Consider the following 13,993-nt stretch of genomic DNA (forward strand, 5'->3'; position numbering starts at 1 on the left):
TCACCTAGTGCCATTCCTCCGCCTTCTCCCTTAGCCCTGCATATTCATCTTTTTCAGATAATAATCCAATTCTCATTTGAATGCCTCAATTGAACCTGCCTCCACCACACACTCAGATAGTGTATTCTAGATCTTAACCACTTGCTGCATGAAAATATTTCTCCTTATTTCTTCAATGCTTCTTTTGCCAATTACCTTAAATCTGTGCCCTCTCATTCTTGATCCTTCCACCAGTGGGAACAGCTTCTCCCTATCTACTCTATCTGGACCCTTCATAATTTTAATTACCTCTATCAAGTCCCCTCTTAACCTTCTCTTCTCCAAGGAAAACAGTCCTAACTTCTCCAATCTATCTACGTAACTGAAGTTCTTCATCCATGGAGCCATTCTTGTGAACCTTTTCTGTGCTCTCTCCAATGCTTTCCTAAAGAGTGGTGCCCAGAATTGGATGCAATACTGCAGTTGAAGCAGAACCAATGTTTTATGCAAGTCTAACATAACCTCCTTGCTCTTGTACCCTATGCCCCTTTTAATAAAAGCCTAGCACACTGTATGCTTTATGAACTGCGCTTTCAACCTGTCCTGCCTCCTTCAATGACTTATGCACATATACACCCACGTCCCTCTGCTCCTTCACCCCCTTTAGAATTGTAAACTTTATTTTATATTGTCTTTCTGTGTTCCTCCTAACAAAATGAATTACTTCACACTTCTCCGCATTGAACTTCATCTGTCATTTGTCATCCATTCCACCTATTTGTCATGTTCTTTTGAAGTTCTGCACTATTGTCCTCATAGTTCACAATATTTCCAAGTTTTATTTCATCTGCAAATTTTAAAATTCAGCCCTGTACACCATGGTTGAGCATGCAATGCTATTTCATTTTTTAATTTGTTTAAGGAATATGAGTAGCACTGGCAAGGCCAGCATTTATTGCCCATACCTAGTTGCCCTTGAGAAGGTGGTGGTGAGCCACCTTCTTGAATCACTGCAGTCCATGTGGTGTAGGTACACCTACAGTGCTGTTAGGATGAGAATTCCAGAATTTTGACTCAGCAACAGTGAAGGAACAGGGATATATTTCCAAGTCAGGATGGGATGACTTGGTGGGGAACTTGTAGGTGGTGGTGTTCCCATGCATCTGCTGCCCTTGTTCTGCTAGGTAATAGAGGTTGATAGTTTGGAAGGTGCTGTCAAAGGAGGCTTCACATGTTGGTGCAGTGAATCTTGTATATGGTGCACACTGCTGTGACTGTGCAACAGGTTTGGAGAGAGTGAATGTTGAAGGTGGTGGATGGGGTGCCAATCAAGTGGGCTGCTTTCTACTGGATGGTGTTGAGTTTCTTGTATTGGAGCTGCACTCATCCAGGCAAGTGGCAAGCATTCCATCACACTCCTGAGTGTGCATTGTAAGATGGTGGACAGGTTTTGGGAAGTTAGGAGGTGAACTGCTTGCCACAGAATTCCCAACAACTGAACGAACGTTTTGTTTGAAATTTGTATTTATTTCTCTACATATTAAAATGGTTGCTGGTTCCCATAATGGGCTAAAGCAAATACTGCATTAAATGGAATGCAGTAGGTTGTAAACTGAATATGAATTATTGGACCAAATAGAAAAAGAATAAACTTCGTAGGAGCCTGTTCATGTAACCACAGTTGTGGTTAGTCCAACTGTGATGTACTACTCCGAGTAAATAGCTATTTTGTTTGTCTGGGATGCGTTATCAATGGCAAGGCCAGTGTTGGGACTTCTCTGTCACTCTGGGTTTTTAATAGCAGCAGCTGCTGTGTCCTCAGGCCACGCCCCATTCCCCAGGTCCCGCCCCCTCCTCCAGGCCACGCCCCTTCCTTTAGGTCCCGCCCTTTTCTCCAGGCCGCCCCCTACACTAGGCTACGCCCCCTCAGATAGGTCCTTGCCCTCTTACCAAGCCACGCCCCCTCTACCTGGCTCCTGACGAGTGGACGACGTCCCCTCCGCAGGCCGCGCCTTCTCCGCTCCTCCCCTCACGCTGAGATCACGCCCCGTCAACAGGTTCCGCACTCTCCCCGCCCCTTGCTCCAGGCCCCGCCCCCAGTTCTCGGGCCGGGCCCGCAGCCTCTCGCGATGTTTGTGGCGGATGCGGGTAAGATGGCGGCAGTTGGCGCTAGCGGCCCTCAGCAGCAGCAGCCGCAGCCCCAAGCGCAGTCCCAGCCTCAGCCGCCCCAGCAGCCGCCCCAGTACACGGACGCCTGGTACTTGGCGCTGCTGGGTTTCGCCGAGAACTTCCGCACGGCCAGCCCGCCCAAGATCAAGCTGTGTGTGCACTGCCTGCAGGCCGTCTTCCAGTTCAAGCCGTCGCAGCGCATCGAGGCCCGCACCCATCTCCAGCTCGGCAGTGTCCTCTACCACCACACCAAGAACACCGAGCAGGCCCGCTCGCATCTGGAAAAGGCGGTGAGCTGGGTAACCCCTGGTCGGGTAGAGTCTGGGCGGCACTCTGAGCGGGGGAAGAGGAGATGGGAAAGCTTCACAATAGGAGCCAGAGGCTGAGGGAGGGAGATAAACAATCCCAACAATCTGATTGAAACAATCCCCTCCTGTACCCACTGGGTGGGCATCCCCAGGGCAATAGCAGCAAGGCAGTGGGAGGGGGATTGATTTCCCCTCAAAGTTCATGAGACCTCTGACAAAAGAAGGTCCCAGCATAAAAGATCATATTATAATGGATATAACAATTAAAAAGGGATGGTGGTGGAGTGGAAGCAGATAAAATGCAGAGAAGGCACAGCAGATCAAGTAGCATGTGCAAAAGTCTGTCATCAAAGTGTTATTCTGGACGCAAAGGCAGCAAGATCACAAAAACAGCAATGCGACCAATGATTTGTTAATTTGTATTTGGTGATATTGCTGGCGGTGTGAATGCTGATTAGGACGCTGAAATAATTGTGTCAACAGAGATCAAAAGGAAAACTGTATATACAGTAAATTCTGGTGGTTTTTTTAAAAATCCTATCATCACCCATAAAGAGAGATTAGCATTCTGGTTCAATTTGGGACATCTTATCCCTGAAACTTCAGCTTGGTTTTACCCCTTCCAGGTTATTTTTATACTGCTGCAGTATATGTTCAATGCTGAAAAGGGTAGAATTGAAGTGAGATGATGCAGGTCAGATTTGCATCCTTCTGCGACTAAAGCCCATCAAGTCTTAACTTATGGGGGTGAGAATTTGTTTAAAAATTTGATCTATCTTGATGTTTTTTTAATGTTAAACAGAGTTCTGTGTGTTTAGATGTGTTTGTGTCTGTTTTTGAATGCTTAAAGCAATTCTGTAATTTTGCTATCTCTTTGATATTGTCCATGCACTCAACTGCTTTTAATCTGTGAGTGACCATGCAGTCAGAGTTAGAGAAATGAATCCTCCTCCTCCAGGTACCATGCCTAAGAGGGCATTGGCAACCACAATTGGTCCATGATTATGCTTAGTAAAGTACTTCAGTGGTTTGCCCTTGTCTTCTCCAATATGGCTGACCAGGACACACTCCCACTCTTATCGTCCACCGTCAGGCATATTGGAAGGGTTTACAGGATGATGATTAACCTGTTTGGCCAAATTATGAATGCACCTTTCATGGCCATCAAGCCCTGAATTGGGTCTTGAACCTGGAGCTTCTGGTCTAGACCCTATGGCTGTGCCATGAGACCTCCCAGAGAACAGAATCATAGAATCTTAATAACACAGGAAGAAGCTATTCAGCCTTCATGCCAAATTGAAAGAGTAACCAGACTTACCTGCACAGAAAGGATAGCATATAAGTGGAGATTGCAGGAATAGATTATGTGACGTATTTGTTGCAGCGAGGCAAACAAAATGAGACAGGGAACAGCGAGAGTGAGAACCAGGAAGTAAACAAGTTAACTGCTGTGACCCAGAAATGGCTGATGACACTCAGTAAGTTAGACTAATCCAATTACATTCTCCTAGGATTTTAAAAATTTATTTTTGCTTTATTTACTTATTCACGGGGTGTGGGCTTTGCTGGCAAGGTCAGATTTATTGCCCATCCCCAGTTGCCTTTGAGAGGATGGTAGTGAGCTGCCTTTTTGAACTGCTGCAGTCCATTTGGTGAAGGTGTTCCCCAGTACTGTTAGATTGGGAACTCTAGGATTTTGACCTTGTGATATATTTCCAAGTCAGAATGGTGTGTTACTTGGAGAGGAACTTGCAGAAGGTGGCTGTGCCATGCGCCAGCTGCCCTTGGTCTTCTAGGTCAAAGAGGTTTGGGAGGTGTTGGTGAAGTAGCTTGGCAAGTTGCTGCAGTGCATCTTGTAGATGGTTCAGAGGTGGTGAAGGGAACGAACGTTTCAGGTGGTGGATGATCAAGCAGCTGCTTGTCCTGGATGGTGTCAAGATTTTTGAGTGTTCTTGGAGTGGCACTCATCCAGGAAAGTGGTGCATATTCTATTATTGTCCTGTTGAGTGTCTTGAGCAGAAAATAGATTCTGAATGTCGCAACGTGTTCTTCCTCCATACGGTTGGTATTTAATCCTTGATCATTTTTGAAAAGTTTGCTACTTATCTAGTTAAAAGTTTATGTTTGTACACAGGTCTTTAAGTCAGTGCAGGACTTAAAATAAAGACCAATTAATAGAAAAAGCTTGGTTCAAAATGTATATAAATTAATCAATTAGACTTTATGGTTCTATGCATGGGATATGAAGCCATCCTCTTATTTCCAAGTAGTGTTAAATACATGAATGGTCCTCGCTGTCCTCTGTACTTCTGATACCCACAGTGCATCATTCAGAGATTAAAATCCCAGGCTAAAATTACAGTGATACAATTGTCAATTTATTCCTTGGGCAAATGTATCACTTTGCTGTCAATTGACACAAACTAAGTCAAGCATAAGGAGAGAATCCAGCACAGTGTGTCTAGGTGCCAGCAGAACAAGAATGGGCATTTTTACTCTTTATTCCAAACTAATCTGACCCCGAAGATTAGAAAGAACTTGCAGTGACACAATGGCTAACACCCTAAGAAAGCTCCAATTAAGTATATCACACATATATTCGGCTGAGACAGTTGATTGCTTTGTTCTGAATGAGATGTTAAAAGAAGGTATTGTCCGTGTTTCAGATCCGAAAGCACCTTTAGAAGAAGAAGGATTTCCCTACCTCCTGCCCAACTTTATGCTCTGTCACACCCAAAAGCAGATTAACTGGACATTGATCCCATGACTCCACAAAATAACTCGTATTCACCTACACAGCAGTCCCCACACTTCAAACAAATTAACACAATGAAGCATTTTAAAACATTTCAGTGAGAAAGCCTTATAGAAATAAAAGTATTGTTTTCTGGTGCTTCACCAAAACACTATTTACATCCCTGCCCCTCCCACCTCTCTTTTTGAAATTACCACAGACGTTCACCACAGTTACTGTTCAGAAACTGGTAATGTGAATTAACTTCCTAGCCCATACCCAATGTTAGGCACCGCTGAGCCAAACTGACATTTTTAGAGCATAGTGAAAGGGATAAAAGTCTTAAGTGGAAAATGTGAGGCACAGCAGAGATAAGCAATGAGAGCACAGAGCATTACATAAGTAATCAATATTCAACAAGGAATAGAAAAAATATCAGAGAACCAGCCTCTGGAGCGTGATTGTGATGGTTGGGAAGAGGTGTGAGTGGGAATTAAAAGGAAAGTTAAAAAAATGTCCCATGGTAAAAGGATGAACTATACATTTTCTTTCCTTCTGCATTCTTGTGGCTCTCAGTACCATCCACTGTCAGTAGCTGGTTGGTGCAGCAGCGCCAGCCCATTGCTCTGCCATATTTGGTGGGAGTATTTGTGGGGAAACCCCCATTATTCCCTTCATGTGGGGAAATACCAGATCTCCTCCTATACTGACCACAACTGAGCTGGCACTTATTGTGAGGTTTGAAAGCATGAACTGGAAGTCCATAGCACAGAGTGATGGAGCTTCACGAACACATCAAAACAGCAAGTCTCTGTTTTTGCTTACAGTATCTGAGGGCTAAATTCTCCCAGTTTTTTTTTTAAATGACATTTAACCCTCTGTATTGTAAGATTGAGTTACATTTCCATCTATCTTTTATGAATTTGTTCATGTATTGTTGGGAAATTTGAAGTCAGTTGGTAATGATGATGAAGCACAATTTTACCTTAAGGCAGGTTATCGATAGTTGCAGTTGTTTCAACCAACAATGATGTTTAGATATAGCCAATATATGATTCCATGGCAGCAGCAGCCTTCCAATACCAAATAAGCAATCATTGTGTGTGAGCTGGGACAATGAGTGCTACTGCATTTTTGACAAGGCTAGGGTGAGAATAGGGGAGCAGCTCCCTTGTTGAACTATATGGACGAGTATTTCCCCCAGAAAGCGATCAAGAGTGGGGAACCCTGACTGATCTATTTCCCTCGCCCTTAATCTGGGAGCAGTGAGACTGGTTGTGATACTTCATTGATGTTGTTTGAGATTGCTATCTCAACACAGGTCAGGGATTGAACTTGGCTTAGTGTTACATTCCAGAATACACTGATTCATTGAGCCGCTGCACTGAGATTTGTCATTTAATTTCCTTGTGTTTTGATGGTGAGCCTCTGTTTTGGTGTGATCAGAGTCCCTTTCACAATTTTGTCAGCATTTGTAATTTGAGTTTAGTTTCTATTGGTGATATATGACTCTCTGCTTTCGGTTTGCAGCTTGTGGTTTCAGTGTTTGGTGATGTTAAGTCTGTATAATGCACAGTCTTATATTACTTTCGTTGGCTGTTGCTGCATGTTGCGATGATGCTAATTAAGTTGATGTACTGCAGCATTTTTGATACTAGTGCAAGATGGGTTTGCTATCACTGTACACAAGTGCATTGTGTGCATCATGCACCTGCAGAAGTGAGAAATAATTGTTATTGCATGGCATACTGCAATTAAACATTAATGTTGAGTATTATACATGGTTATTATCCACATTATACATGGCAGAATATCATCGAGACAGAATTCTGACACTGGGGTGTTAATATACTTTTTAAAACTTTTGTCTAAGCTTTGTCTTGCATACGGGAATACTGTTTGATAGGTACCAAATTAATTAGAGTTTTCAAAGTTTTTTGGGGATTAAAGCTGTAGCAGGTGCAGTGTCCTGTAGTGCCATAACTGCTACGATGACAGATAGCTACCATGTGTTGCCTGTTCCTTAGCTGTTTTTAGACTTTCTATGATCATATTCATGATCCCCTTAGAGAGACAACCTTCCAGGCAAAATGTGGCTGGCTTGCAGACCAGCTGTTCCTAGACCAGACTTTTTTTTTCTATTAAATAATTTGCCCTCCATATGTGTAAGATACTGGAAAGACCCCAGTTTGTTGCCTTGGGAAGATGGTGGTGACTTTCTCCTTGAATTGTTGTAGTCCTTTGTGCTGATGATGCTCCTGCAACTGGTTAGCGAATTCCAATATATTGACCCAGCACCAAAGAAGAAGTAGCATCTTAGTCAAGATTCCTCCATCAACCAGCACCAGTTAGTTTATTGTTCCCCTCATTGCTGTGATCTTGCTGTGTGAGAAATTGCTATTAGTTTGCCTACATGACAAAAATCATTACAGTTATATGATGAAATGGTGCCGGAGAAAGAAGCCAGCAGTTTCTTGCAGCATACAGCAGAGTGACTTTGGGGTGAGAAAGCTGCTTAGGCCTAGAACTAACTGATTGGGTAACCAATTTGCAAGACAGTCATTAAAAATGTAGAGAATTAAAAACTGAAAAGGCTGAAAATATGCATTAAGCCCTTCGGTTTTAGCTGGAGGTCTGCTCCTCCAAAATCTTACCCTGCCTTTTATTTCTTGACACCTCAGTGGATCTGCTGATGTTTGCAGCAAACCTAATTTTTATTTTTGAATGAGAAGATATATTTCCTAGATCTCAACACATCAGGTACCGTTTTCAAGGATTTTAATCCTGGATAAGTGCACAGTGATGTTCTTGTTACTACCATTAGATTATGACTGAAGCATTCACTCCATGGCTTCACATGCTCCTCCAACTCTATAACTGCCTTCAAGCCTACAAACTTTTGAAATCTTTGCACTCTTCCAATTCTAGTCTTGTTTACATTCCCGATTTTAATCACTGCATGACTGATGGCCATACCTTCAGCTACCCAAGTCCTAAGTTCTGGAATTCCCTCTCTAAAACCCTTTGCCTCTCTACCTCTGTCTCTTCCCTTAAGACACTCCTTAAAACTTAACTCTGTGTTCAAGCTTTTGATCACTTGTCCTAATATCACCTTGCATGGCTCAGTGTCAAATTTTGTTTCTTGCTCTTGTGAAGCACCTTGGGAAGTTTTATTACATTAAAGGTGCTCTATAAATGCAAGTTGTTGTTTATTCTGTGCCAGTGCCGTATTCCTGATTTGATGTTGGAGCCAGGAATTCTGAAGGGCTTGTGGGCAGGGTGAAACTATATGTTCACTGCTGGTTTTCTCAACTCGTTTATCATAGGCTCATAAAATAGTTACAGCACAGGAGATCATTTGGCCCGTCATGTCTTTGCTGGCTTTCTAAAAGAGCAACTCGCTTAGTCTCTCTCGCCCGCCTTTTTGCAAACACTCTCGTGAATCTTTCCTGCATCATCTCTAATGCCTGCTCATCTTTCATAAAATGTGATGCTCAGAAGTGGACACAATACTCTAGTTGAGGTCAAACTGTTGCTTTATTCATATTTCATAACTTCCTTGCACTTGTACTCTCTGACCTATTTATAAACCCAGATCCTTTATGCTTTAATAAACACATTCACAACTGCACCTTCAATGATTTGTGCACATATACCCCCAGATCCCTCTGCTTTGCACCCACTTTAGACTTTTACCTTCTATTTTATATTGTCTCTCCTCATTCCTCCTAACAAAATGTGTTAATTCACACAGCTATCTTCCTGTAAGCCATTGATTTGTTAATATTTGTACATTGTGTGCTTTAACTGTAGAATGCAAACCCTAATTGAGCATATTTACTCTGAGGTGTTCATCCCTCTCAATACTGCTCAAGGAGTTTGTGGCTTAAAATGACTTTTCATCATATTGAACTGCAGGTTTCTTGGATCTGTGGAATCATTGAAACTTGCAAAACAGGAGGAGGCTTGTGGGTTGTGAGTCAAAGGGTTGGAACTCTATTCCTCAAAAGGCGGTGGAAGCACAATCTTTGAATATTTTTAAGGCAGATGTAGATAGATTCTTGATAATCTTTCACCCCCTAGCTTATCAGGGGTAGGCAGAAATGTGGAGTTGAGGTTATAATCAGATCAGCCATGATTTCATTGAATGGTGGAGCAAGCTTGAAGGGCCGAATGGCCTAGTCCTCTTAATTTGTATGTTCGTATGTAGGCTATTCAGCCTGTCATATCTGTGCTGCCTCAGTCAGTCATGCTCTAATCCCACATCCTCAATTTTTTTTCTGTAACCCTGTAATCCTCAAGTGCCTGTCCAATTTCCTTTTTAAATTATTGATGGAATCAGATTTTGCCACCTTTTCGAGTAGATCCCAATAACTCTGCTCTGAATCTTTTGTCAATGATTTTAAATCTCTGACCTCTGGTTATTGACCCACTCAACAGAGGATGTAATATTTCTTTATCTAGTGTATCAAAATTCATCATCATGAAAACTTTGATTAGGTTACATTTTAGCCTTCTGTGTTCCAACAAGAATAATTCAAACTCTTCCAACCTCTGTTTGTAATTGAAGTGCCCCATTCCTGCTAATATCCTGGAAATTTTCCTTTTTAAGGCCTTTCCATCTCTCCTGAAGAGTAAAGTGGGGTATCCAGAATCTCTAGCTTTAGAACAGGTTGAAACAGTGGTGGTGATTGTCCTGGTATGCATTATCCTTTTAAAAACCTAGATGAAGCTCAGAGCACCAATAAGGCTAAGAAAAACCTGAAGTCCAAGTCACAGGTGCTAAGAACTGAGATTTAAAAGAGGAGATAAATCGGGAAGTAATGATTCTGCAGCATCAAGGTTGGGTTTTTAAATCAACAAAGAGACAATGGGCTGAATGGCCTCTTTCTGCACCGTAACTTTTCTATGGTTACATCATGTTAAAAAGTAAAGTTTCATTCATGAGAAGGAGAGATTGTTTAATGTTCTGTTGGTTAATAAAATCATTTGTGGAGTGGGTTCAGTGTTAAGCCCTGTTCTATTGGAAAATGAATTTAACTGAATTCAGCATAACAAATGTGATTAATTGATTTTTTTCTCTCTCTTTCAGTGGTTAATATCCCAACAAGTATCCTTTTTTTCAAAAACACAAAGTTCATGCCTGCAGCTTCTATCTAATTGCAGTGGTTTGTGTGAAGAGGAAAATTCTTTCATAGTGATGCTGCTGTTTTGTTTTCTTGCTAATCAACTGCAGATTATTTTCTGGTAATCTTGATGATTTACACCTAGGGCAAGTAATTCAGTGCAGTGTGATGTCTGGCATATTTGCTGCTTGGTATCGCAAAAGAGTTTTGAATAAAGAGCTCTGGTCTTTAGATGGATTTACCCTATCTGGATTGAAAATGATACCTTAAACAGCAATGTACTGAATCTGAATCACTGCAAAATGCAGAAAGAAAAATGTTCTTAAACAAATTTTGCAGGGTTTTTTTTCATACTCATTCATTGAATGTGAGCGTTGCTGGCTAGGCCAGTATTTATTGCCCATCCCTAATTACTTTTGAGAAGGTGGTGGTGAACTGCTTTCTTGAACCATTGCAGTCCATGTGGTGTAGATACACCAACAGTGCTGCCAGGAAGGGAGCCCCAGGATTTTTGACCCAAAAACAGTGAAGGAACTGCGATATAGTTCTGAGTCAGGATGGTGTGTGGCCCACAGCACACAGCAGTTCTTTTAATAGCAAATACTAATACTTTCTAAAACATTCTTCTGATTTCTTAATTTCATTTTGTAATTAGTTTCTGTTTTGTTGTACCTTCTAAGTATCCTGCTACCTGTCCATCCTGGCTTCTAGAGTGGCTGATTTGTCCTCAGGCCTACACTAGTGTTGCTTCATAGTCATGCTCTGTATGCCACCCCAACCAGAGGATCACCAGCAGTGGGTTCCTTTGTCACTTCATCATTGTCTCCGGAGACATCCAAAGTTTTATCTCTGTCCTGTTCTTCTCCCTCAGTCACATGCTGACTTTTGGCGATACTATTGACATCTTGAGGCCAGCTTCCATTTGTACGCTGATGACACCCAGCGCTACCTGCCCACCACTTGTGTCGACCACTGCCTGTGTTGTCACACTGCTCATCCGATGTCCGAAATGGATGAGCTGCAATTTTCTCCAGTGAAAACACTTGGAAGGCCAAAGCCATTGTTTTGGCCTCCACTCCAAACACTGTATCCTTTAGACTGATTTCATCCCCGTCCTTGGTCACTATCTCAGGCTAAAACGGACAGTTTGCAGCATCTGTGTCCTATTCAGCTTTATGCTGAGTTTCCAACCCCAGACCCTTTGCATCACAAAGATCACTTATGTTCCTCCATAACATTGCTCACCCCCACCCTGCCTTTGACTATCTGCTGCTACAATTCTCATCAGTACCTTTGTTGCCTCCAACGCCAATTTCAATACTATTCTGGCTTGCCACCCATCCTGTACCTTTCTAAATTTCATCTCATCCAAAGCTCTGCTCTGCTCTCTATCAGGTTGTGCTCACCCATCACCTTTTCCTTGCGGACCTAACCTTTGGTACTCAGTCCCCCAAAGCCTTCAATTTAAAGCATTCGTACTTGGGTATAAATCCCTTCATGGCGTCATCCATCCCAATCCCCATAACCTTCAACCTTACAATCACCCTTCTCCACCCGTTCCCCTGCAACTCATCCTTCCTCTAACACTGTCAAACCACCCCTGCCCCACTGTTCGATTAGCAGGCCACCTAAACCTCATAGCCTGAATTCCTTTTCTAAATGGTTCATTCTATCCACCTCCCTCTCTTGCTTTAAAATCTTCCTTAAAACAAATCTTTTCAAAAAAACTCTTGGTCACCACACCTTTGGCTTGGCATCTTATTGGAGCTTCACACCCAAACCCCCATCCCATTGAGTTATGAGCCTGAACCCCTGTCCTGGACACGCATCTGCTGAGTCATAATGCAGCACCTCAAATCTGTTTGTTTCAGGCAGCAATAACGGTGACATAAGTGGAGGAAGAGATGGGAAAATTGTGTCTGATGGGTGCAAGTGAACTGAATTATTTCTCTGGAGCGGTTACTAACCCAGTGTGCTGTTAAAACTTGTTATTCAGTTGATCTCTTGATTACTTTTGCTGAATTGTTCAAATGTCAATTATGCTCTTGGAAATTGCACAACAGGCAGGTTAAAGAAACATATTCTGGAGAACCTTGTACTGTTAACTGTATTAGTTCTTCATGTTTCTGCCCTCTGAGTTAAAGATGCTACCTTTTTGGAAATAGGGAAGGGAAGAGAGGGTTTAGTACTACTGTATGTTCCAACTAATTATATGTGGTTTGTCCTTGACCTGTGTGTATTAGATTCCACAGTTTGAAGATATCAAATTTGAAGCAGCCAGTCTTCTGTCAGAGTTATATTGCCACCAGGTAAGCTTTTTGTTTTTATAAAAGTTTGTGAAATCAATTCACATTTAATTTCCTCTAATCTGGCATATTAGGAAAACCTACTTTTCTCAACACCTTATCCACAAGGTGTTTGATCAGGACTAAATGCAATCGGAATCAAATAAAAATGGAGTTCACAGCATGTGATTGTGCTGACAGGGAAGAGTCTAGTAGGCGTAGTTGGGAAATGGGTGTTTTCTGTTTCTGTTACCCACTTCTGTACACTTTTTAAAAATGTTTTTTGAGCCTTCAATGTCACCAAAGCAATCAAAGATTTTTTTTTTTAAACCTTTAATGGGAGCCTTTAACTTAAAATATATTTATACATATAAAACTCAGAATGCCGTTCTGGATTTCAAGGCTCCAGTAAGTGTGAATGTTTGCTGGAGGATTTGGACAGTGGACAGCACACTATGCATTTTCAATAGGGAGCACAGAGCTAACACAGGAAATTACAGGCCAGTAAGCTTAACATCTGTGATAGGGAAAATCTTGGCATCATTGAGGATGAAATCGTAGATAAAAAGAAAATAGATGTAAGTTTCCAGCACGAATTTCAAAAGGGGCAGTCATGCTTGACAAACTTTGTAGGATTTGGTGAAATGGTAACAGACTTAAATGGGGGGGGAAATGATGCGGATATGGTATGCATGGATCTTAGCAAGCCTTTTACAACATCGGAGATTACTGGAGAAGATTAAGGGGATATGGAATTAGGGGAACAATGAACTAGATTGAAATTTGGTTAGAAGGGAACAAACAGAGTAGGAGTTGAGGTTAGTTTTTCTCAGAATGGTTGGGTGTGGATATTGTGTCCAGGAATCAGTTCCGGGAGCAATTTCTGTTCCCTGTCTGTATTGGTGTTGTTGTTTCCGTACACGGAATAGTGTTGAAATTTGCAGAAGATAACAAAATAAGAAGCAGAGTTAATGCTTTGGGAGAGCAAAAAAGCCACAACGGTCTAGTGATAAAATAGAATGCATTAAAAAATGACCAGTGGAATGTAACATCAGTAAGTGTATGATGATATACATTAGTTAAAAATGACAGCAATGTTAATACTGGGAAAGGAAGCAGATTTTGTGTGGTAGAAGAATAGAGGGATTTGAGGGTACAGCTGCGTAGAACATTAAAGGCAGCTCTCCTGGTTGCTAGAACTTTTATAAAATTTAAAAAAGCTAATTAAATTCTAGATTTTATTACAAGAGGAGGCATAGAATTTAAAAGCCAAGAAGTAATTGATGTTATCTAAAGCCTTAAGAAGAGCTCTGTTATTGGGCTTCACGCTATAGGAAGGATGCTGTGACTACAGAGGGTACCATGCAAAGTCATTAGGATGCTGCCTGGTTT

General features: G+C 41.8%; 1 protein-coding gene across 1 annotated transcript in view; it reads left to right on the forward strand.

Moving 5' to 3' along the window:
- Positions 1 to 2,100: 2,100 nt before the first annotated feature.
- The window catches only part of mau2 (MAU2 sister chromatid cohesion factor), a 62,431-nt gene continuing 50,538 nt past the window's right edge, over positions 2,101 to 13,993 (forward strand). The window contains exons 1-3 of the mRNA XM_041204217.1: positions 2,101 to 2,438; positions 10,283 to 10,300; positions 12,560 to 12,625. Coding sequence (XP_041060151.1) covers positions 2,109 to 2,438; positions 10,283 to 10,300; positions 12,560 to 12,625 — 414 coding nt within the window. The 5' untranslated portion in view covers positions 2,101 to 2,108. The remainder of the gene's footprint in view (positions 2,439 to 10,282; positions 10,301 to 12,559; positions 12,626 to 13,993) is intronic.

The sequence above is a fragment of the Carcharodon carcharias genome, chromosome 14, assembly GCF_017639515.1.
Source record: "Carcharodon carcharias isolate sCarCar2 chromosome 14, sCarCar2.pri, whole genome shotgun sequence".
Taxonomy (NCBI): domain Eukaryota; kingdom Metazoa; phylum Chordata; class Chondrichthyes; order Lamniformes; family Lamnidae; genus Carcharodon; species Carcharodon carcharias.